General features: G+C 32.4%; 1 protein-coding gene across 4 annotated transcripts in view; it reads left to right on the top strand.

Moving 5' to 3' along the window:
• Positions 1–235: 235 nt before the first annotated feature.
• Positions 236–27813, top strand: part of LOC127720713 (uncharacterized) — a 43404-nt gene continuing 15826 nt past the window's right edge. For 2 of the 4 annotated variants that reach the window (XM_052227474.1, XM_052227473.1), the window contains exons 1-3: positions 241–1198; positions 2170–2246; positions 27559–27628. In XM_052227474.1, coding sequence (XP_052083434.1) covers positions 2190–2246; positions 27559–27628 — 127 coding nt within the window. In that variant the 5' untranslated portion in view covers positions 241–1198; positions 2170–2189. Of the gene's footprint in view, positions 1199–2169; positions 2247–27558; positions 27629–27813 lie in introns of all 4 variants that reach the window. The other 2 variants (XM_052227475.1, XM_052227472.1) reach the window with 2 other exon arrangements.

The raw sequence follows: 27813 nt of genomic DNA on the forward strand, positions 1-27813 counted from the left end.
CATTTACAGAGACTTTCCAAGAGTTTTTACTTAACTTTATAACTTCGATCTTCAATACTTGATATTATTATTTTGTGAATAAGACAAATACGTTGATGAGATATCACTAACATGATGCATATTTCTGACTGTGTTAGTTTGTCTCACATATTATAGTCGTCTGATATGAAACTGTACGCTCGACTATATCATTTTGAGTGTTGATTGGCATGGTGGGTTACACCTGCGTTGCATAAACGCTACGCTGGCAAGACACCCACTCTCGATCCTTTTGGAAATCAAGCGATTTTCTCAGTTTTAATCCGGGTTTTCCATAGGAAAAATCCGGTTAATAATTTTGTGAAGTACGACGGTCCGGTGGCGCGCGGGCGTCAATATCGATTTGAATCTGACTGACTATTTGCATGACATAAAATAGAATAGTTGTTTTTACATGATGCAATTATTAGCATTTAATATCATCTACCGTATAACAATGGTTGATCTACAAATAAACGTTTTGATTTGCAATATATTACTGAAATGTTAAAACCTGTATCAAAAAACTATTTCTTTGAAATTTTTGCTTGATATAGGATTGTCAAATGCTGAACTACAAGAAATTTTTAATCAGTCATCTTCGATTTATGACCTTATTTTGACATCAATAATTGACGACCGCACAATACAGATGGTACAAGTAATATGTTCTTCTGCAGTTATTAAGTGAGATACGTAAAAGGCCAAGCTCCTCCCCCTCCCTCCATCTACGCACTAACAAAACATTTTTAACTTATGATGATTATATTGAAAGCGCTGTACATACATATAGTTGAGCCCCGCGCTCCCAAAGACGTAAAGGCGACCAATTCAATTGAATATATTCAATAGTGTTTACCGATCTCCAAGGCTGACACGATATGTACTGCATACCACCAAAATGCACACACGACTTCTTCATGTTCCTTGTATTTAATTAAAATTCGAGTTGTCATCAGTGATTTATAAGTTAACTTGTCAGTTATGATATTATTCAATGTGTGTCCTAGTTTCAATTTCAGGTATAACGTAATTTTTCAACCTTTCTGTTAATAATTTCCTGGTGGGGATATGTAACTTTTTTATAAGCATGGTAAAGACTGTTTTTTTTTGTTCCAATTTTAGTTACTGATTATTTACACATTAGGTAGCTAGAATTTTAAAGATCTGTACATATGAGGTAAGTGTCTGTTTCTTAGAATAATATCTTAACGAAGTTATTTTTATGTTGCATATTAATAGTGATATGATGTTCGTCATTAATATATATGAAAACGAAAACATGTTCCTGAAAGACTGATTAAATCATTGAGAAAAAAGAACGTTGGTGTGCGTTGTACACCTCTGAGGAGCCAAAAATTTCTACAATTAAACTTTTTTCTTGACTTGATTTTGGGGTTTATATGACTGTGAGAAAGTAATTGGTGATGAAAAAATCATATGGCGGTCCACTTATTTTTTGCTACGGCCATTTTAAAGTACTTCATGTTACATTTGGTGCAGAAAAATTGGTACCGTTTATGTTTTAATTAGCTTCCCATTTTTCATCAATTTTTACTCATTTTTGTGCTTTTATCATAAAAAAAATCACAGTTTCACAATTAAACATTTTTTCAGACTTTCACTAAAGATGTAGTGGACCAATCTGAATAAATTTAACTTAACAAAATCTATAAGTTTGTGTAAATATTAGAAAATTTGGTAAAATTTTGTTGCATTTTCGTGTCAAATTGACCATGCTGTCAATTTTGTAAATTTGGGAATTTTCTCTTTTTAGAACAAAAAGCATATCATTTCAACTTCTTTGTAATGAATGATTGAACAAGTACATGTCTAGGAATATTGAAAAGAACCCATTTTCTTAACATTTTAGCTGATGACACTGACCATATTGGTTATAAAATTTGAAAATTTTATTTCTCAAAAACTACTTATTGTAAGTACACAATTTTTTCATAGAGTTTAGTTTGATTATAATATTTTTTAAATGCATTGATATTTTCCACTTGTATAACTTGTTTTGGAAATAATTCCCAAACTAGATTTCAACGATACTGAAAACTCGGAAGAATACATCCCTAATTAAATTTTCTCGTGATATGTATTGAATTTTAATACAATTTAAATGTTAAATATTTTTTTCTATCATAGGTTCCAAAGGTTTGAGTGTGATGACCGTTTCAATGCAGACTTTTATCTTGTTTTTTCATTGCATCGTCTGTTTGGAGGTATGTATGTGTATATACAATTTAATTGTTGGATATTAAAATATTTGAATTATGCAGGCATGATTATTTATGTCCATTACGTCATCATCCTAATTCTTTTCTATTATTAATAGTACTACTATTGTCATAAAATTGAGAATGGAAACGGGGAATGTGTCAAAGAGACAACAACCCGACCAAAAATCTGAAAACAGCCCAAGGCCACAAATGGGTCTACAACACAGCGAGAAAATTCTGCACCCGGAGGCGCGCTTCAGCTGGCCCCTAAACAAAACTGTGTACTAGTTTAGAGAAAATGGACGTCACACTCAACTCCGAAACATATAGATGAACCAAAAAAAAAAAAAAAACATACAAGACTAACAAAGGCTAGAGGTTCATGACTTGGGACAGGCGCAAACATGCGGCGGGGTTAAACATGTTTTGTCAGATCTCAACCTTCCCCCTATACCTCTAGCCAATGTAAAATAAACAAACACAGAGCAAAACGCACAGTAAAACTCAATTTAAAGGAAGTCCGAGTCCGATGTAAGAATATGTAACAGAAGAAACTAAGCAAAATGACAATGATAACATAAATTAACAAAGGACTACTAGCAGTTACTGACATGCCTGCTCCAGACCTCAATTAAACTGATTGAAAGATTATGTCTTCATCATATGAAAATCAAGCACAATCCCTCCCGTTAGGGGTTTAGTATCATACCATTATAATATTATGAGAAGAACATAGCCCGTATCATGCCAACGACTGGTTTTAGAATAAATGTGTTTATTTCCGATGCAAAGACCCTATGAGTGAATCAATATTAATTCCAAAAAATGCCATCTTTAATGATCTGACTACAGTACCGTAACTATATCCCTTCTGAATAATTCTGTTTAAAGGTGTGGTTAGCTTTTGAGGTGAATGACGACATTTTTGTGCTTTGTATAGAATATTATCATAAAAGATTGGATGTGAAATACCTGAAAGTATAAGATGTCTACACGTTGATTTATATTTACGAATAATGATCTTGTACCGATGATAAAATTTAGTAAATGTTTTGACAAGTTTGTAATATCGAAAACAGACCGTGTATATTTACGCCAAACATTTTTCATTTTAAGCTGAACAAATAGATTTTGCAAAATGCTCTACAAATTTTAAAGTTAATTGGTTTGATAAATGTAACAAAAATCTGTTGAAGTCACTTCTGAAAAATCATTTTCGTTATGAGATTTGAAATTTGTAATTTTCATGAGATTACATTATTTGATTTCACGAGGATAATATAAAAAGTAATGATAAGTTTGTGTTAAAAAGATTTCATCTTATCAACAGTTTGAGTAAATTAAAACATTTGAATTTGATTGTTTTAGAAAAAAAACACATTTCAATCTCCTTCTAAAGAACAAAATATTGAAATTGCTAACCTTAAGCATTTTTCAATTTGCCTTAAAAAATTGAAAAATGAAAAATGCTCCAACGTGGAGCATTTTTCAATTTGCCTTTAAAAATTGAAAAATGAAAAATGCTCCAACGTGGAGCATTTTTCAATTTGCCTTTAAATATTGAAAAATGAAAAATGCTCTAACGTGGAGCATTTTTCAATTTGACTTTTTATATTGAAAAATGAAAAATGCCCCATATTGGTTGAATTTTCATTTTTAGAAAATTTTCTCAAAAATGAAAATGTTTCTGTGTGGAGCATTTTTCAATTTTTGAAATCGTTTGACAAAATAAAAAAATGCTCCAAAGAGGAGCATTTTTCATTTTTCAATTTTATCAAAGATATTGAAAATAGATAATCAAATTATTTTTTCATTCATTGTTAACACTTTAGAAATTTTGTTTTTATGCTTTAAATATAATACACATGTGTGTATGTGTGAACCCGTATATACACATGTATAACCTTACACCGAAAAGATAGGAGAACAACAACGCACCAGCAAAATTTTATGATGTGGCGCAGGATTATTATGCAATTGTTATTTCCCTTGTTTAAAACCATGAATTTTATATTTCCCTATTTTGTTATTTACATTTAGGTTAACTAAATATTTTCTATATATCTGTTAAATCAAATAGATATTGGTATGTTGAATTAATTGATAAAGACATTTATTTTTACTCTCAAGTTAAGTATTTGCATCGTCGCAAATCATTTGTAAACTTCTTTAAAAAGTCAATGTACATTTAATATAAGATCTGAGCAATTGATCTGTGTAATGCTCAAGGCGGATCAATGCCTGCTGTTGGAAACACGTCTATATAGATGTCTTTTAATGGATAATGTAAATCTGAAATGAATAACAAAGTGCTCTAAGCCCTCAACGACAAATTAGTATACCCGAAGCCGAGAGAGTTATTCTTTAATGTAAATTAATTAAATTGTAACAGGAAACTTTATTAACATAAAATTTCGTACTTTCATGCACTGGCTACGGGGATGGTGATACCCTCGGTGACAACCTAGAAAAGGTGTAAAGATAAAAGCTGTTCTTTTCCAAATCTCCCTGTATAAGGTTGATGAATATGCCATATACCTTCTAAATACGGCTTATTTGGAAGTCATTGAATGCTCCATTTCTAAACTAGATAAAATTAATTATATAATTTTTTCATTGTTTTTGGTTTTGTATTTACTTAGCTATTTAGATACTAATAGTGCTTTAACATTTGGCATCCATCGTCTCTGTTTACAACTAGAACAAGCTGTGGTCTACATCTCCGAATCTCAATGCTACATTTTGGTCTCGCGAGGTGGATGTTGAATTTTACAGCAATTTTTCTGTTTAACTGAAACACATTATTTTGGGAAAACTAATCAGAAATGAATCAGGCATTTGAGTCAGTGCTTGGTGGAATTCGATACGACTGTCTTTAGGAGACAAGTTTTGAAGATTTAGGTGTATAATTGTTCCTGTGGTATTTTATTTTTATAGTATGGTTTATTTGTTAAATGTATAATCATAATAGGTTTGATGTTGTCAACACTGATATTGCTGATTACTTTGTTCATTTTGAGACAGTTTTTCTATGATTTGGAATGAATGTGATGTGGCATTTCAGTTAAAAATGAACTTTTTTTAAATCAGTAATGAACATAGTTGATATACGTATTCAACATTTTAAAGAACATTTTACTCTTAACAATAACCACAATAAACCTATTTCTCGTATCAAACATAAACTAAAAGAACTAGCCAAGGAATTTGTTTTTGTCCCGGCCGATAAAGCTGCTAATAATATTATTATTGTTTGACGTAAATTTTACATTGAGGTTCTGAAAAAAGAAATCACCAATTCACCAACATTCCAACTGACTCCATTTTCAGAAAACGACATCTGTAACAAACATAAACTTTTAGCTACCGCTTTACAAGCAGAACCAAATACAATGAAAGTCCCAACTATGTATTGGCTTCCGAAGCTACACAAAACACCTTACAAATATAGATTCATTTCGTCTTCAAGCCATTGTTCCACTACTAAATTGTCTATTCTTCTTACCAGTACACTTGGTACAATCAAAAACCTGATAATAAATTGTTCAAATAAGGCCTTCGAAAATAGTGGAATTAATTACTTTTGGAGTGTCAAGAACTCGTTGGAAGTACTTGATAAATTGCATGCATATATTGGTGATTTTGAATCTGTTCAAAGTTTTGATTTTTCTACCCTATATACCACATTGCCTCACATTCTCATTAAGAAAAAATTCACACACCTAATTAAATGGGCATTTAAAAAGTCAGAATGTGAATATACATGTTCAAACTCTTTTAGGTCATTTTTTAGTAGCAATAAACAAAAAAACTATGTCAATTGGACATGCTTTGATACTATATATGCCCTTGAATTTTTACTAGATAACATTTTTGTTCGCTTTGGAGATTCCGTATATCGTCAGGTTATCGGAATTCCAATGGGGACTAACTGTGCACCACTTATTGCGGACCTTTTTTTGTATTGCTATGAGTTACAATTTATGACAAAAATCAGTAAAGACCCATCGAAACAACATCTGATACACAAATTTAATAATACTTTTAGATATTTGGATGATATTTTAGCTCTCAATAATGACGACTTCAGTATGTATACTAAACAAATTTATCCTGTTGAACTTACTTTAAATAAAGCTAATACTAACAATGACCACTGCCCTTTCCTCGATCTTGATATCTATATCATTAACGGAAAGCTTAATACTAAAATATATGATAAAAGAGATGATTTTTCATTTCCTATCGTTAATTATCCATTTTTAGATGGTGACGTTCCCTTGTCACCATCTTACGGTGTTTATATATCTCAACTTGTACGATTCGCTCGTGTATGTAACAATGTTTTAGATTTTAACGAGAGAAATTTATGTATTACTGAAAATTTATTACACCAGGGTTTTTGATATCACAAACTAGTCAAAACATTTACTAAATTTTATCATCGGTATAAGGACATCATTCGTAAATATAGCTCAACATGCAGACTTCTTATACGTTCAGGTATTTCACATCCAATTTTTTATGGAAATATTCTTTATAAAGCACAAAAATGTCAGTATTCACCTCTGAAACTAACAAAACCTTTAAATAGACTTATTAAGAAGGGATATAGTTACGATACTGTTGTCAGGTCATTAAAGATTGCATATTTTGGCGTTAATATTGATTCACTTATAGGGTCTTTGCATCGGCACTAAACACAATTATTTAAAAACCAGTTGTTGGCATGACACGGGTTATGTTCTTCTCATATATGTTATGATGGTATGATACTAAACCCCTAACGGGAAGGATTGTGCCTGATATTCATATGATGAAGACATAATCTTTCAATCAGTTTAATTGAAGTCTGGAGCTGGCATGTCAGTTAACTGCTAGTAGTCTGTTGTTATTTATGTATTATTGTCATTTTGTTTATTTTCTTTGGTTACATCTTCTGACATCAGACTCGGACTTCTCTTGAACTGAATTTTAATGTGCGTATTGTTATGCGTTTACTTTTCTACATTGGCTAGAGGTATAGGGGGAGGGTTGAGATCTCATAAACATGTTTAACCCCGCCGCATTTTTGCGCCTGTCCCAAGTCAGGAGCCTCTAGCCTTTGTTAGTCTTGTATTATTTTTAATTTTAGTTTCTTGTGTACAATTTGGAGTTTAGTATGGCGTTCATTATCACTGAACTAGTATATATATTTGTTTAGGGGCCAGCTGAAGGACGCCTCCGGGTGCGGGAATTTCTCGCTGCATTGAAGACCTGTTGGTGGCCTTCTGCTGTTGTCTGTTCTGTGGTCGGGTTGTTGTCTCTTTCACACATTCCCCATTTCCATTCTCAATTTTATTAAAATGTGAAGGTAGTTTACGTTTCTCTAGATGTAAGAAGATGTGGTATGAGTGTCAATGAGACAGCTCGCCTTCTAAGTCACAATTTTTAAAATGAAAACCATTATAGGTCAAAGTACGTTTTAAGATACTAGCTCATATCACTTATCCTGATAATTATTCAGACTTAGATGTGTATTTTAATGAATTATTTACATCATGTTTGAATGTTGAGAGGGCTAGATTTGTTAATTTTAAGCACCCTTAGAGTTTAGGTGAAGCTTTATCACAGGCTAAGTGAAATTTTCAAAAATAGACGGAATTGTAAAAAACGATTTGAATCACAAATTTTAAATTTCAGATTGTGTTACCTTTGATCAATGTTTGTTGTTAGATTGTGTTGTATATATACAGTTTTACTTTAAGGTTATTTCAATGTACTCAGAGATGTTACACTTCTCAATGTTTGCTGTTTGTTTTGTCCAAGCGAAGGATGCTGTGCGTATCGTACATCGCATGTTGTTATATGTTTGTATAGAAACATATTGTACGGCTGATCTGTGTAGTTTGAAGTGTAGACTGTTAAGTAGTTTTAGTAGGAATTGGTTTGTTTTATGAATTGTTGCTTGTTTGTGATCGCTATCTAAATATTTAGTATTTAGAGAGTTTATGGAAGTCTGATTTCTGTTAGTGATGGCAGAAACTAATAGAGTAAATAAGCTTGAAATAAGAAACACTATTAGCCTATACAGATCCATTATATATAGAAGCTTGCATAAAATTTGGGCATCGTCCAATTCGCTTTTCAGAATCTTGCATAAAAAAGGTGGTCATTGCAACTTTTCATGGATATCAACATTAGATGTGCCGTTACAATACATATGTATCTGATATAAAACTGAATTTGAAGACCTTTACCAAGAAGACACAAAGTTCCCGTCTTAAAGACATTAAATCTGATAAACGTTGATAGACTTTTGTTAAATTTGATTGTCAAATGTTAATGCATATATATACAATTGTTTTCGTAAAGGAGGAGGAGGGTAGCAGATTGATGTTTTGGTCTTCCTTGAACAACTTCGTTACTGTATTTAACTTTAACTGATATATATATATATCTGATTTAATGTTTGATTATTACAAATTATTCATAATTATTTTATTTTATTTGACATTGGCAGTTTGCGTATTTATTGGTACAGATACATTTTGCAGACTTTATTTATGAAATTTATTGTTTGTCTTAGGGGGGAGAATGTGGAAGACAGGATTATTATGTAATTGTTATTTCCCAAGATTGAAACTAAAAACTTCATATTTCTCTATTTAAGGCAAAGTAAACGTTTTGCACGCCTCCAGAGGAATTTGGGACAAAAAAACGTGCGTCGTTAGTTACACGCGTTATCTCCCCTACTCTCATAAACACAAAATTAGTTTTGCAATATGACCAGAACGGACGCTCAGAAGATAAAAAAAACCACTCGATCTACCTAATAAAACTGTGGCTGATAGTGGTCTAACTTGTAATTACACCACATCTTATTTTTATATTATTTAAAAACAAATACCAATTCATTTGCATTATATACACATTCTCATTTACATTCTCAATTTTACGATTTGTATGGCATTACATCCGTACATTATTTCCTTCGTTAAATACTTCCAAAAAATGCTCTGGTGTTAAAAAGTCTAAGAGAGCTTCCTGATTGCCAAGCAGAAAGCAAGACACGTACTCGTCTTATTTCGAAAGCAGTGTGTATACGAAATTGTCACTGGTCATTTCTGATACTAGTAATCTTTTATATAGCAAGTGTGTTTGAAGTTCTGTGCACATACTAATTTGATGGTAAAGTGTATCTTGAACATAGTGTCCACACAAGTTGCAGTTTCCGCAAGTCGGTGGATTATTCCAAAGTCTAGCTACATATTTCGCGGTTATAAGTCTGCCAGTAATTTTTTCACAACACTGGGAGTGATCTTGGATACGAGATGTCACATAAAATACTCCGATCAGTATTTCATATGCACGTTCTACTTTTGACCTTATTACAACCATAAAAATTCTCAAGATAATATGCAGATGCAATTTTCTTATTTTTTTGGGAGTCGTTCATGTGGATATTTGATGAATAATGGTACAACTTCGCAAATTATTTTCTTCGTTACTGAACTTCCAGGAATTAGTATATCAATATCGCAATTCCTAGATTATCCCCGTAGATTTTGAGAATGGAAAGATGCAGAAAATTCGCAGTTGCTATTTGTCCGGCTAGCCGAACGAATAGTACTATAGTATTAATGTATGGACTTTCTCATATTGGCCCTGTAACATGCCCGTGGTATTAATAATGGCCAAGGATGGTTGTAATGGCCCCGAGGCAGCGCCGAGGGCCATTACAACTGTCCGAGGCCATTATTTATATCAAGGGCATGTTACAGGGCCGATATGAAAAAGTCCATTTATTGATACTTTTATTAACCAACTAAGGCAACTTCATTCAAGAGCAGTCTTCGAGTCTCGGATCCAAATACAGCTAACCACGAATCTATAACAGGACCAATACAAAAAAACCAGTTCATAACACTTTTATTACCTTAAATGGTTTTAATTCTTCGATTAAACAAAGAGTAAGAATCTTACCGTGAAGAAGATACAGGAATTCATAGCTGAACTTGTCTTCGCATTCACGATGGATTTTTGGTCAACATTGTCCGATGTAATTTCTGATTTCTCATTCAAGTACTTAATTTTATGCTATTACAATTCATTTCATCTAGCAAATATAAAGTAGCTCGGAAGAATAAATCAGACAGTTTAACTATTCTTACTCTGAGTAGTCTGCGTTCTAATTGATCAACGTGAAACAGTGATAATTATCGAAAATCGTACTCGAAAAGGCTGTGTAATATTTCCGTTTCAAGTCGTTACAAAACCACGGCCGACTCTCGGCTAACCGAGAGATTGGTCGGTTAATCTATATTGAGTATGCGGCTATATGGGCGGTTGGTCTGTTAATCGGGTCGGTTATACGTCTGTTAAGAGTAAAACGCACAATTTAAATGTTCAACTCTGTTAAATATACAGATTGTTGGCATATTATAAGAACCAAATAAAAAAAAGAAAAGTGTCTGACAAAATGATATCTATCATAGAACATTTTCCACCTGTAAAAACATTTCATAGTCTGCGCAAACTTCAGTAAAACTAAAAGGCGTCGCGCAAGTATGTGGTATTTATGCTTATACGCATAGCAATTGATTTAATAAAAGGCGAAACAAACAATTTTAGATATCATTTAAAGGACACAAAATAGTACTTTGGTTCTAAATAATAAATTGACATTAGTAAATATTTCATAATTGTAATATAACGTGAGTAATACCACTTTTTAGTGACTATTAGGGGAATAAAGTCTGTTAATGGATTGGACAATTAAAATTGTGTCAGTTAAGAGTAATTTAGCCACGACAATAGTTTTGCTACCTTTATAATTTCCCATTAAAAAAGTTAAGAATGAGATGTACTTGAGTAAAAAAAAATGACAATACGGTGCAACAGTATCCTTGTAGTAAGAGCATTTTATTTTTGATTTTCTTTGCATTTTATTGAAAGGTGTGTCACTGTAATATAGCGTGATATGGATTGGCCGCTGGAATATGCATGAATTTATTATTAACGTTTTCAATCAGCCTTGATTTTTGTGTCTGTTCAAAGAAGCACGTTCAAAAATCCGACTGAAAGTGTCTGTCTTATACAACATCGGGTACATATAACGTGTTGTCGTTCTCATATGGACATGATATTTGCCACTGGACGTTAAACCCTAATTCGTCAGCATCATCCAATTGGTTCTTTTGTTCTATTACTTAATCATATGTTGTTTACAAAACATTCTAAAGAAGTAGTAGTAAATGGAAAGAAGCGAATGCAGCTACATTTGAATATCTTAATTTTTAATTCATTTTATTCCGTTTAGTTCCTTTCTACATAAGTGCAGAGGAGAACTGCAGTTGTGCGCTTGTAAAATTCTAGCATTTGTCACCAATTTGAGTACATCGCAATCCGTTACTGTTTCAACCACGCCCTCTCCCTGAAATTTTGTTTTGTTTGCACTTTACAATATTTACTGAGCTATCAGATTCAGCGGTTGACAGGAGGCCAATGTTTATCGGACTCCAGTCTCAAATAACATAAAGTGATATACAGTAAAAAAAATTGCAAAGCATCTATATAGATATCGTTGTCTATACTATTAATTTAAAAATAAAGAGATGTGGAATAAATGCCAAAATTGTTTTAACAATCATCTTGGAGGGTCTAAATAGTAAAAAGGGGTGTTTCATGTCTGTATTCTTAAACAATTGTTATTTTTCTCTCTTTTTTTAGCAATGCATCACTCTCTACTGTCCTTATCTATTATTCTATATTCTGCGTCTCCATCCAGATTCTCGTGTATACCATGAGGGTCCGTATTGGGGGTGTTGTTCATTTCTGTATTCTTTAAATTGTTATGTCACTTTTCTCTACATTTTATTTATTTTTCTCATTATTCTTTCTCTATTCTTTATATTTTAGCATCCCAATATATTTTACTTACTGATGTTTAGTTACATTACGACGTTTATCTCTGATATAAAAAAGCAGATGTGGTATGATTGCCAATGATACAACTCTCCACAAGAGACCAAAATGACACAGAAATTAACAACTAAAGGTCACCGTACGGCCTTCAACAATGAGCAAAGCCCATACCGCATAGTCAGCTATAAAAGGCCCCGAAATGACAACGAAAACAATTCAAACGAGAAAACTAACGGACTTATTTATATATTAAAAAAAATGAACGAAAAACAAATATGTAACACATAAACAAACGACAACCACTGATTTACAGGCTCCTGACTTGGGACAGGCACATACATACATAATGTGGCGGGGTTAAACATGTTAGCGGGATCCCAACCCTCCCCTAACCTGGGACAGTGGTATAATAGTACAACTAAGAACGAACTATAAAAATGATGTATATACTGGTTACCAATGTAGATGACAAATTAGTGTCATTCATAACAACGAAACAGAATTCACATGATATATGCGACCATTCTTGAATGAAATTAATATTACTTTAATATTACACTTTTTGAAACCATTTTTATCAATTTCCAATTTCCATTGTCTAATTTATGTTTCATTGTTCATGTGTTGTTTCCGTATATTTTAGCCACTCGTCTTGAGCCTACCCATTTGATCCGATAACTCCCCATAAAGCAATCAAATTATATTTTCATTGTCATTCATAACTCTTAACAGACCAAATAACAGACCGGGTTTTATACATCCGACCCATTAACAGACCAGGTTTTTAATAAAAATTGATTAATATCACCAAAATACAGATTTTCGTGTAGATTTTTCACACAATGATATTAATATGGTTAAAAACATAATGCCTGTCTTTTTTCGATGTTCAAAATATTGCATGCAAGTAAATTCAGCCAAGTTGTCATTTTGTGTACATTTTGTGTGTGTAAAATGTGTATAAATTTATTGATGAGTACCCCGCCTTTTCATTTTATTGATTGTTTATCGAAGCTAGAAAAAAAATAATTACACCACTGGATTCAGTACATTGAATTGTTTTGTCAGACATGAATAATTTTTATGATAAAAAATATATTTAAAAAGTTATACAATGAAACATACTGAACTTGCAAGTATTTTCTCGATAACACCTGATTAACAGACTTTAGCCAACCCAATTAACAGACCAACCGCCGATATAGCCGCATACTCGATATAGATTAACCGACCAATCTCTCGGTTAGCCGAGTGACGGCCGTGAAAACACTGAACATCATTTAAACTTTTTTTTTATGATATAAAGTTAAAAAAAAATTGAAAAAAGTTGTCACTTATTTGAAGAAATATACGACATTTTGATTTAATCGATGTCCCGTTTCATCTGTTCATAATGCATGGCTGTGATTTCGTAATGCACGGGTGTGATTTCGTTATGCATGACTGATATTTCGTAATGCATGGCTGTAGCAATTTCTCCGTTCATAATGACCAGTTGTCGAAATTTTCCTTTTATAAAGCATGGGCATTTCTATACATATTGTAGTAAGTTGGTTAATAAATAGGACTATTTCTTCGGCCAATACAATGCGCATGGCACTATTTGCGTGTGCATACATAATATTGTCTCCAGCAGCACCAGCGGGGTAGCAAATTATATATATGGGCATTTAAAAATCAATGTTTTGTAAACTTTATTGTTAGGGCACAATCTGGTTACTGGTAATTGAAATTGTTTTTTTCTTTATACTAGTATATAGTCCAATGTGGATAACGAATAATTATAAAAAAAAATCATATATATATTCCGTTTTTATTACTTCATCTATGCCTTTATATTGTAAGAAGAGGGAAGAAAATACTTATAAAACAAACTCGGGTAGTGTTTGACTCATGCATTTTAAGTTAACATACTAGTAAAGGATTTTGTCCATTTAAAAAAATAGAGGTACAAAATTATTATGTCTGAAGCTGTCAGGGAGAATTATAAAACCCTTGACATAAAATTATCCATATTTTGAGTGAGAGGTGGGAGATCTTTCTATAAGACCCGTCCCTCCACCCCCCCCCCCAAAAAAAAGTAAACAACACTAAAATCTTATTCCGACATTCCAGATGGAATTTTATTTCATTCACGTGAATGAGGTCGGAGTGCCTCGGTGTGCTCCTTTTCTTAAATTCCCCTTTTTTTCTCCAGATCCCACCTTTGTTGTCCCCTTGATTTCATTACCCCACTTTTTATAATCCTATATCCAACATCCCCTTTTTGTAACCTCAACATCACCCCCCTCTCTATATCCCACTTCGAGAGCTACTTGCAAGATTCATTTACGCAATGTAATTAAGCTTTATTAAGTTATGTCAATTTTAGATATGTAAAGCTTTCGCAAAAAAAAAAGATCCAATATTGTTGGGCTGATGTATATACGAATTATATATACAGAATGTACTGTCAGCCTTGTATCATCATCACTGCTGGTGATCCGATGGATAAAATCTGTTGTAGAGTTTTCACTGGTTTAGACGTACTTATATGCAAGTCCAAATTGAAAACAACGATTGCGTTGGATTAAAAACCGAAGTTTTTATACGTGTGCATGTAGAACGAAATTGTGGTAGAGGGGTCAAAATACAGCACAAACCAAATTTTTTTTTCTTTCAAAAAGACCAAATAAAGTGAAAAAGTATATTTGTTACAAAACCCATTTGACTAACAGATGGAACAACCAATGTTCTTAAACCCTACTGACTTTCATTGACGATTGTCGAATGTTCTCAAATAAATTTATCACAAGATGTAATAACATGTATCTTTATATTAATTTGATACCAAACAGAAAACAATAAACTTGCGGGACAGATGGTATACCACAAACATGAGGTGCAAAAATTTGTACACCATATCCGGATTTCGACAATTAATGTCTCTTCAGTGATGTATATATAAACACGTTTGAACCAGTGACAGCTCTGCGACACATTGTATTCATCGGATCACCAGCAGCGATGGTGATACAAGGCTCAAAATACCACACTTTTGTATAAATTTCGTCTAAACATCAGCTCAACAATGTTAATTTAGATCTAACATTGTTGGCCTAAAAATTTATGGATCTGCCACTGTGAATGAACTGAATTTATTATTACTATCATTTCCTTATTTGTTATCTGAGAACCTTTTTTCAATGATACAAATTATATATATTTTGCACCTTTTGTTTGCGGTATACCATCTTTTCCGCGAGTTTATTGTTTCTGTTTGATATTAAATTAATATTTAAGATCCATTTTGTTACATCTGGTGATCATTTCATTTGGCAATCGCCAATGGCAGTCAGCAGAAGAACATCCGTTGTTCGACCTGCTTGTCACATGCGTTTTGTTAAAATAGACTTTTTCACTTTTTTTGTTCTTTTGGAAAATGTTGTTTGTGCTGTATTTAGACCCCTTTACTAAGAAATTTGTTTTGCATGCACACGTATAAAAACTGCGGTTTTTATCCAACGCAATCATAGGTTTGAACGTTGTTTACAATTTAGACTTGTATATATATATATATATATATATATATATTATTCCTCTAAAAATCTGCCGGCTCCAAATTTTTTTTATAAAGGATGCCCGCTGACTGATATATATCACTTATTGTTCAGTAATTTTATCTGTTGTTATTATTGTTATTGATCGTAACGCAATCAATAAACATAATCAATACCGAAGAAACGTTGCTTTCTTATTTTTTCTTAGTTTCCCCTTTAGCAAGTACAAAAAGCATCACCAATTGATACATGTACATTTATAAAAATTCACATATGAATAGCTACGCATTGCACATGAAAATATATCACGCTGCGCTCTCCATGCATTCATTTACTCAATTCGTGAATGGCGTGCTTTGTAACTGAACTGACGAATACTAGTGTTTGTTTTATTCATAAGTTTATAAAAAAAAGATGTGGTATGATTGCCAGAGAAACAATGTTTTCCACCAGACATAAAATGATGATGAAGTGTTAAGTATAATTCATAGTACAGTTTTCAACATTGAGGAAAACCAATACCGCATAGCAAGCTACAAAAGATTCCAAAATGAAAAATTTATAACAATTCAATTCATTCGAGAAAAAATAATTTTACGGCGCATATATAGAACTCGTAGTGATTAAACTCGTTTTAGGTGCACAACTATCGCCTTAACATTAAACAGTGATAAACAGCATATTATAAAACTTCTTATAAAATCAGTTGAAAAGACTTGACTCATCAAATAAATAAATAAAGAGCTGCGCTATAAGCGCATGATACGCCCGTTGCCCTTTTAGCTTGTCTTTATGCTTTACATGATTTTTTTCAACGAATAAATTTCCTTGGCCGTTTCCGACATTTTTTCAGAGGAAAAATTCCACAACTGTACAACATCAAATCAGAAATTATATAAAAAACAAAAGGGTACTTAGTTCATTAGATATAAACAAGTCACCATAGTTTCATCATAAACTGCTGAAAGTATTTTTGATTTATTATCCGAAAAACTGGAAAAAAGCCTATTTTTTTTTAAGAATAAGACTGCATAACACGAAAAATGTAAATGTTTCATAAAAGTTGGTAAAAGTGTTTTTGAGTTATAAATTATTGTACAAAAACTGGAAAAATCCCCATTTTTTTCAATATAAAAATTCATAACTGAAATACGTAAAATCTGAAATTTATAAAAATTGAAAGGTAGCTTAAGTCAACAGATATAAACATTTCACCAAAGTTTCATAAAATTTTGTGAAAATGTTTATGAGTGATTGTCCGAAAACTGGAAAATCCCCCCTTTTTTAAGCATAAAAGCTCATAACACGGAAACGTAAAATCTGAAATTTATAAAAATCGAGAAGGAGCATACGTCAATAGATATAAACAATTCTCCAAAGTTTCATTAAAGTTGATGGAAGCATTTTTGAGTTATTGTTCGAAAACTGGAAAATCCCCCTTTTTCTAAGGATAAAACTTCATAACATGGAAACGAAAAATTTGAAATTTATAAAAATCGATAGGGCGCTTACGTCAATAGATATAAACAATTCAACAAAATTTCATAAAAGTTGGTGGAAGCGTTTTTTATAAATTGTCCGAAGTGTAGACGACGGACGGACGGACAACGGTATACCATAATACGTCCCTTCTTAGACGGGCGTATAAAAACCAAGAAACAAGTTATAAAAAAGGCTAAACACACATAGTACAGATACAAGCGTGCTCGAAGTTTGTGATAGTAAGTTAAAAGCGAATAACAACCTATAAACCATCATGTGTCTGAGCCTACAAAATCAGTCAGTACACTTGCAATGGATTTTGCCCAAAAAATTACTGTAATTTTATTATCGACACCTGTTCGGATTAAAAATCAATTATGTATCAAATATATCGACAGTTAATTTTTTATTAATTTTTTCTGTAATTAAGTTAGTATTCTCAGCAGAATCTCTATTAAAACTATGGCTTTATAATCCTCTTCATACCTTTTTTCAATTACATCGCAACACGACAATTTGATATATACTGATATGAACAGAAATAGATGTCGCTTACACGGCAGCGAAATAACAACCCATCGAAACACATAACCAAAAGTCTCTTGGGAAGCACTTATATTGTATTCAACAGAAGACGGGTGTCTCTATACATATATTAATATGTCAACTTCCGAATCGTTTGAAAAGTATGATATACCTTAAGCAACTATCAAGTTATTTTTGAAAGTCACACTGGAAGTACATTCGCTTGCACAAACTACTTATTAGTAAGTTAAGTACTATAATAGAATAAAAAAGAAGAAGCTGGTGTGATTATCTTGCTATGTAGCCTTAGTTCGTTTTGTATATAATTTTTTTTTTATTTAGGTTTATTAATATGTTTCGGAATTTAATGTGACGTCCATTTTTGATGAACTAGTACACATTTGTGTAAAGGGTCCAGCTGGAGCACGACTCCGTGTTCGGGATTTTCTCGCTGTATTGAAGACCCACTAGTGGCCTTGGGCTGTTTTTGCTTTTTGGTCGGGTTGTTAATTGTCTCTTTGTCCAATTCTTGTTCCTATTCTGACAACAGAAAGGAAAGTTTTTTTTTATTTATAATTCAGGGGAAAGTAATTTGTATGAAACAGTTGATTTTACCCTACAGTGATTAAAGTTCCATAACTCTTAAATTAAGTTAAACCTTGCACAATTATATTTCCGTAAGCGTAATACAAAATGATATGAAACAATATTCCAAAACATCGTTCCCTGCAGAGAAATGATAATTATGAAAAATATGAAAGGACCATTATATACGTTTGTTACAAATAATTAAGAGCTGGATTGATTGATTGATTGATTGATTGTTGGTTGCTTAACGTCCAGTGGCAAATATTTCATGCATATTCAAGACGAGAACAAGTTAACAATAAATACAATAGGTAGGTTCTGTAATAGGGGCTTCGGGATTAAGGTCGGAGAAATTTAGACTGCCACGGGAAATGAGGGTATATTGGAAAGGGACAGAAATTTAGCCTTGCAACAGGTCACCTACGGACCCCTTAAAGAGTTGTTGCAAGGGTTCTTAACGTGCAAAGAACGTGGCACTCTCTTTACACGAGACTTCGGATATAACGTCCCTGGATTGATTGATTGTTGGTTGCTAAACAAATACTAGGTAGAGGAAGCGAAGTAAATTAATTATAAATTTTAGTTTTTTATCATCATTGAGGGGGGCAGGACCTTTTTCGGGACGCGGGACGTCGGGATGGGCTGTTTTTAAGCTCGGGATTTCGGGATTGATCCTTTCGGGATCCGGGAATTCCTTTTTTGAATTTCGGGATGTCGGGATTTAAATTTCTTTAAATTCGGGACCTCGGGATTTCATGTTTTTAAGCCCGGGATTTCGGGATCAGGACCCCTCCAACCCCCCACCCATCATTATTATAGGAAATCAGCACGAACAAAACCAAAAATCGAAACAATAAAAGAAAAAGAAAAAAACACGGTCAAAATTATTATAAAACGATGAAAAAAAAAATTATGACTGACAGCAAATTGAATAAGGACCACAACTGTAATACATTCATACAAATTAATAGCTTGGGATACTAGTAGGCAGGTACAGAATAATAAAGTTACTGTTTTAGAATGTTTGTAGGGTTCAAGTCCCTGTCATGCCATTTGGGAGTAGTAAAGAACGATACCAAGATAAAAATTAATGATATATAAGAAGAAATCGACATGACTAACTAGAAGACGATTTTCACACACACACAAAAAACTTGTACAATGACAAAAGATTTATCTATTAAATATTAAGTTTTTATTGACCTTTCTTTTGACTAGCAACGTGGTAACTGTACCAAAGCAGAATTAAAATTGTCAGCGTTTATCCATAAACAGTGTCAGTGAAAAAACTATGTGAATTAAGTTTTTTATCCTACATTGAACTTTTGATGTCGTCCATTACTTTTTGGCTTTGTGAAAGCGTCGACCATGTGCATAATACGCTGTCATCATTGCAGAAGTTGAAACACTATGTAATTTCGTTGGTAACCTACATGTAGATGAATGTCCTAATAAAACTATGAAAGGAAGCATTCAAATTTCAATTCAAAAGGAATAAATGAGGAAGTAAAATAAAACAAATCAATAAATCTGAAATTAGGTTTACATGTTATATCTTAAAAATATTGTGTGATTTGGAGAGTGTTATGAACGCCGGGGTTTCATCACTTAACCATCTGAGAAGAAGGAACAAGAGTTTTGAATAACCACAAACTTAAGTCAAACCCAGCATATAATTGTAATATGAATTATTTCCTACACCTGCTGTCGTAAATGATGGTAGCGAGGATCAAAAGAAGATCGTCACTGACTGAGACCCATTTTTTGTGTCGACATATTTGTCCTATAATACTCGTTTTGCTTTCACATATTAAAGATGTAAAATCAAATTAAATAAAAGATAATAGAATGTTCATAAAACAGAACTTCATGGGAACTGTATTATGTTTGTTGAAATACTATTCACATAATTATGATAATATTATATTCTTTGCTATAAGAAGTCATTCATCCTTCGAAATATTATACATTTACCACACATACATGCATGTAAGTTTAATTCATATTTTCTTTTATAAGATGATGCTTATTTGATATTCTGCGACAGAGAATTGTGAATATTATAAGCTTGATAATAACAAGTTTGTATTAAACAGAATCAAAATTATGAAATGCTGTACAATGCAGAAAATATTCGTATACAAATATACAAATTTGAAAACAAATACTAGCGCAGTGATCAGAATAATATAACATCTACACCCAACCCTCCTCACCCCACTCCACCCACGAACCCTCCTCCTTGAACATGCACAAAAACTGACATGGACAATATCTAATATTCTAATATTTTCCCTTCTTTTCTTACATGTTTGACACATTCAGTCACGATATGGTTTAATGCTCCTTCGTCTACTCCGCATCGCCTAGTAATTCCATTTTCAGAACAAAAACGGCTTATTGTTCGCGCTGATGCATGCTTGATTCCTAAAGAAGTCAAGTGTTGAGAAATGTCTTGGTGTGTTCTTTCGTCAAGTATCATTTGTTGAATCAAACAATGATGGTCTAAAACATTCTTTCAACATGTACATGTAAACAAGTGACTTCTTCACTTCGAGAGAACTTAATTAAAGATTTCAACCCCGACAATTCAAAGAAAGAAAAGACAAAGATAAACAAAAGTCAGATAGATAGACAGATAAATAGATACAATGAATTACAGATTGATAGATCGAAAGATAGATATATACATGTAGCTACAAAGACAGCTAGATATATAGATAACAAGAAAGAATGATTTTTTTGTGGTCATTATCGTACTTGTCAGTGTACCATTCTTGTTCGGAATTAGTTGATACCACACACAGTTCACACATACACACCATAAAAAGATCTTCAAGATATTGCGCTTAAAACAAGAAAAAAGGAAAACGGAAATAGTAAAACATTTAATAAATAGTGTCAACAATTTAAACATTTAAAACACTTATATTGAAACAAATTACATTTCGTTCTCATTATTAGACATTTAAATAATGAAGCAGATGGGAACATTTTTCAAATTTGAATATTGCACAGTAAAATGAAAAATGAAAAATGCTCCATATTGGAGCATTTTTCATTTTTCAATATTTGAAGTCAAATTGAAAAATGCTCCACGTTAGAGCATTTTTCATTTTTCAATATTGTAAGCCAAATTGAAAAATGCTCCACGTTTGAGCATTTTAATTTTTCAATATTGTAAGCGAAATTGAAAAATGCTAAAGGTCAGCAATTTCAATATTTGCTTTTAAGAATGAGATTGAAATATGTTTTGTTTTCTAAAACAAGCAAATACAAATGTTTTAATATATTTAAACTTTTGACAAAATAAAATCATTTTTAACACAAACTTATTGTTTTCTGTTTCAATATCTTCGTGAAATCAAAAATATAATCTCATGAAAATAACAAATTTCAAATCTCAAAGAGAAAATGGTTTTTCAAAAGTGACTTCAATAGATTTTTGTTACATTTTTCAAACCAATTAACTTCAAAAGTTGCAGAGCATTTTGCAAAATCTATTTTTCATTTTAAAATGACAAATGTTTGGCGTTAATGTACACGGACGGAAAACCCTGGTGTAATAATTTTTCTGTACTACAGCGATTTCTTTCGTTAAAATCAAATACGTTGTTACATACACGAGCAAATCGAACAAGTTGAGATATATAAACACCATAAGATGGTTACAAGGGAACGTCATCATCTAAAAATGGATAATTAACAATATGAAATGAAAACTCATCTCTTATATCGTAAATTTTGGTATTAAGCTTCCAGTTAAAGATATAGATATAAAGATCCTGGAAAGGGCAGTGTTCTCTGTTAGTAATAGCTTTATTTAAAGTCAGTTCAGCAGGATAAATTTCTTTAGTGTACATACTGAAGTCGTCTTTATTGAGAACCAATGTATCATCCAAATATCTAAAAGTGTTATTAATTTTTTTTATCATAAATTGTAACTCGTTAACACTACAGAAACAGGTCCGCAATAAGTTGTGCACAGTTAGTCTCCATTGGAATTGTGATAACTTGACGATTTACGAAATCCCCATAGCGAACAAAAATGTTATCTAGTAAAAATTCCAGTGCAGTTATCGTATCAAAACAGGTCCAATTATTGACATAGTTCTTTTGTTTGTTGTTACTTAAAAATGACCTAAAAGAGTTTGAACATATATATTTGCATTCTGACATTTTAAATGCCTATCTAATTAGATGTGTGATTTTTTTTCTTAATGGAATTATGAGGCAAAGGTGTATATAGGGTAGAAAAATCTAAACTTTGAACAGATTCTAAATAACCAATATGAGCATGCAATTTATCAAGTACTTCCAACGAGTTTTTGACACTCCAAAAGTAATTAGTTCCACTATATTCAAAGGCCTTATTTGAACAATTTATTACCAGGATTTTGATTGTATACAAACCCCGCCGCATTTTTGCGCCTGTCCCAAGTCAGGAGACTCTAGCCTTTGTTAGTCTTGTATTATTTTTAATTTTAGTTTCTTGTGTACAATTTGGAGTTTAGTATGGCGTTCATTATCACTGAACTAGTATATATATTTGTTTAGGGGCCAGCTGAAGGACGCCTCCGGGTGCGGGAATTTCCCGCTGCATTGAAGACCTGTTGGTGACCTTCTGCTGTTGTCTGTTCTATGGTCGGGTTGTTGTCTCTTTGACACATTCCCCATTTCCATTCTCAATTTTAAATGCATGATTATTGTTGGTTTTTTGTTGTTTTTGTTGAGAAAATGTTGTAGTACTTCTGCCATTACCCGGCCATCATCAATAAACTGCATGATTATTTTGCCACTTTTGGATGCACATGTAGTAACATTATTGGTATAAATTTTTATGGCCAGATGTAAGTATTTAATAGAAAACAAGGGAGATTATTACTATACATTCTATATTTAGTGATATGTATAGTACTTTGCTACCAATAACATTTTATACGGAAATATTAACCTACTCGTATTTATCGTTGAAGATCTATTCGACTATATGAATACAAGAGATCTGTAACGGTAAATCAAACTCGAAATATTAAGTAACTATATTTATCTTAACGATTTTTGAAGATTTATTTTAACTATTGGTATATATAACTGAAAAATGTCAGGGAAATTACACAAAAAGTCTACTATAATGTTTCACCATTAACCTAAAGAAGTTCTATCAAAAACAATTGGAAATAGATGTCATGACCCGGATCTCGTTACTTAATTTTACACGACGGATATCGTATGTGGAATAAGGTCTGATTACCCTTCCGGAGCACCTGAAATAATCTCCGTTTTTTTAAGTTGGGTTCGTGTTGCTCAGTTTTTGGTTTTCTATGTTGTGTTTTGTACATTGTTGTTCTACATTTGATCGTTTTTTGCCATGTCATTGTTATTTTATTTGTTTTTTTTTACTTATGAGTTTTAGTTTCCCTTTTGTTTCTTTCGCATCTCATTTACAGAATTCTCTCAACAACAAAAAATTGTTCCAACTTAGGGTATATTTTCCCAATAAAATAAAATTTCTTTTCCTTTATGGTAATATTTTGCTTCGTGTGTTTTGGTCTTGTACATCCTTGGCTTTCAATTTATTGGTTTGGACTCTCCTGATGAAAGTAAATCGATGAAAGCGCTTTTGACGCACAACATCAATCAAGTGTTATATTCATTTTATGGCAATTGGATACAAATGTTAAGTTTTGAAATAAACGAATCTTTAGATAACGAACGCTTCATAAAGTGTGCATTATTAGTGATGTCAACTCGATGAAAAATTACTAATCGGAAACTCTTTGGATTTACCAAGCAATACTCAAATACTCGTTCTGAAAAATATCAACGAATTAGAAACACAATTAAAAGAATTTTAAGTTTTGTCACAGTCTAATGGACGTTAAACCCGATACATTATTATCGGGGACTACAAAATGGTTTCAGGAAATATATACAATAATTTTATAGCGCATTCTAAGATGACGACCTTATTTCCCTATGTAAACAAATCCGTGTTCTAATTAGCACAAAATATGTTTGACACATGCGCACAAGCTTACTGTTTACATTCTAGCTATTTTCATTATTATCGTAATAAAATATATATATTTAAGTTGCTTGCAGAAAATTATATTACATATTGTTATTAAAACATCATATATTTACCCTGCTATTATTTTTTTAACCTTATCAAATATGTAAATGTAATGTACATATTTCATTGAGAGAAAACGGGAAAAACCAAGCATTCCCAAGGCATTTTCGTACGCGTCGACCGATGAAAATACTGTTTTTGTCCTATTAGAATCGTAATAATTCCTTAATTATGTACATGTTCTGATTAAGAAAACAATAATCTTACCAATAATAAACATCTATTGAATATAATAATATGATTACAAAGTTAAAGCAGATAAGCAACAAGTAAATTGTGTAAACTTATAGAAAACACATTAACACAGGCGATAATTAGAAGTTACTGATGCTCCCGACCGTCCGTTTAACGTTCTATTGTTCTTTGGAAGGATTTTTGCTTTGAATCTCCACCTATATACATCAGTTCAACTTCCCAAAAATGAAAAAAAAGTACAGTTTTACTGTCAATATTTCGTTTTAAAGAATTCTAAAACATACGATTTGAGAGGTACTATTACGACAATGCTGAAAAACATACGAAACTAATTCAACTATGATTAATCAATGATTACTATTTTAATCTCCGATTGGTGTTCTCAAGAAAATACTCCTTATGAAGAGAAGGGGACAATGTCCTAGCATGAAACCGAGTATTATTTTGGTATTCGATACTACGGAGCGGTGCTCCTGAACTAAGTTTTCGTTGATGTTCCTATTTTTTTATCAACATTTTAAACTAATATTTGATTAGTTTTTCATATTCTTAACTATTCTTGACTGATATAAACATTTTGCCATTAAAGTCGACCAAAGAGACTGAATCGATAAATAACAAAAAAAATCTTTAAATTCAGCAATAGATAGCTATACAAGACGTGATATTTCTTACATTTATGCAATGTGTTACACTAGGTTTTGGTATTATTGTCATCGGTAGCAGCCGATTGAAAAAAAAAACATTTAACTTTGGAATTTTATGCGACTGTCATACAAGTGAGAAGTTTAGCTAGCTACAAAACCAGGTTTAATCCACAATTTTCTACATAAGGAAATGCCTGTACCAAGTCAGGAATATGACAGTTGTTTTCCATTCGTTTGATGTGTTGAGATTTTGATTTTCCCATTTGATAAGGGACTTTCCGATTTGAATTTTCCTTGGAGTTTGGTATTTTTGTTATTTTACTTTTTAACACCTAGGTTCGTATATAGCGTTCCTGATGAAGGTAAATCCAGAAAAGCGCTTCGGACGCATGAAATTATTAAACGTGTTGTTTTCAATTTTTTACATCACTGGGTCGATACCTCTGCTGGTGGACTATCAGTCCCCGAGGGTATTTATACATCCCTCGGATTTCAAATGTTTGGCATTGAGCGTTCCTGATGAAGGTAAATCCAGAAAAGCGTTTCGAACGCATGAAATTATTAAACGTGTTGTTTTCAATTTTTTACATCACTGGGTCGATACCTCTGCTGGTGGACTATCAGTCCCCGAGGGTATTTATACATCCCTCGGATTTCAAATGTTTGGCATTGAGCGTTCCTGATGAAGGTAAATCCAGAAAAGCGTTTCGAACGCATGAAATTATTAAACGTGTTGTTTTCAATTTTTTACATCACTGGGTCGATACCTCTGCTGGTGGACTATCAGTCCCCGAGGGTATCATCAGCTCAGTAGTACTTCGGTACTGACATGATTTATAACTAACTTTTCTAAAATTGTCCGTTTATAAACTTTGAAATTATAAAGAAACTGAGATTTCAACTCCCTCAGGCAAAGTTGACCTTAAATGAATTTGGCTATTTGTTTTAGGTATTTTTGTCATATAGCTCTTCAACTATTTCGGTATTTATACATCCCTCTGATTTCAAATGTTTAGCATTGAGCGTTCCTGATGAAGGTAAATCCAGAAAAGCGCTTCGGACGCATGAAATTATTAAACGTGTTGTTTTCAATTTTTTATTTCGTACCTATGCCCGCACACATTAGTAGCCCACGACCTGTACCGGTATTTTAGTAGGAGTCCAGTTGACGTTTGTATGATGAGATGCATCATGATGGTCATTAACATTGATTGTTATCCTAAGTGATAAGAATTATATATCGTGGCTAAAAGAGAGACAGAAGATACCAAAGGGACATTGAAAGTCTAAAAAAAGCAAGGCATAAACACAAAAACGACGAAAAGACAACCAAGTTCATTAAACACTGTATAGCAAACTAACGATTGGGAAACATAAATTTACCCAAAAAATTTTTGGTGATTTCGGAAAGGTAAGCACATCCTACTCTTCTAGTTTCACCTGTCGTGTCACTAATGGTAAATACTTATTCGGTGGTGAGTCTCATTTTGTAATGTCCTATCCGAGCAAAAAGTGAACACGATTGTGTTTACGAAAATTTGAACAAACTTTTATTATTGTCATCTGTGACAGAGATATCCGATAATGGTCAACCAACGAGTGATGTTGTCCGTAAAAAATGAAAACAACACGTTATAAATTGGATGCGTCCGAAGCGCTTTTCTGGATTCTATCCCACCAGGAACGCTCAAAGCCGAACACTTGAAAGTTAAGGATGCACAAGGACCGAACAATTCTACTGTTTTGAACACTTGGTTTAATAGGTTCATTGTAAACAGCAACCATTTATCAAGAAATTCATTATACATCACGTACAGTTTTGAAATTGTTTATATAAGAGACATATAATCCATATGCAGGCTGTGCTGAAATATTGCTATATAGAAATAGAAATTTCACAACTGGAAAGCTGATAATCATTCCTTCTGTCGTAACGCTTGGATCTCAATCGACCCTCGTTGTCTTTTACTAGAGATATTATCTACAGCAACACAGCACACGAAACGTTTGTCTCATTTTAAATAAATATGTTTGAGCATCGTCTGATTGGTAGTCAATATCAGTTCAGGATATCTTGATTATACTAAGCAATTTTTAATGAAATTCTCTGAATATGTTATTTATCGTTTTTATCTGTGCCAAAAGTAGAATTTATATGGAGACAACAAGTAAAACAAGTATAACTGAGTAAGTTTAATACACACTGTATGCTTATTTTTCTCGAAAAACAAAATGTTGGTATGCATCAACAACTTTAAAAGTTTAGTATATCTTAGCTTTATTATGTTCAATTACAGGCTGTGAGAGGATATGTTTACTACCCTACTTTAAGCAGACATTGTATCCCGTATCTTAATTGTGAACCAGGTAAACTGTTTCATATTTGTATAGTAAATCTCAATCCGTGCAATTTGAATATGATTAGATTTCCATGGAAAGCTTTCTGTAAATTGTTTCCCTAAGTTATAAGAGAAAATAATTAATATTGATATCGTTAGTCATTGTAAGTATAGCTTAATTTTGGTTTGCAAAGTAATTAAATTAAATAAACA

This window comes from Mytilus californianus, unplaced genomic scaffold, assembly GCF_021869535.1.
Source record: "Mytilus californianus isolate M0D057914Y unplaced genomic scaffold, xbMytCali1.0.p SCAF_11, whole genome shotgun sequence".
In the NCBI taxonomy this organism is placed as follows: domain Eukaryota; kingdom Metazoa; phylum Mollusca; class Bivalvia; order Mytilida; family Mytilidae; genus Mytilus; species Mytilus californianus.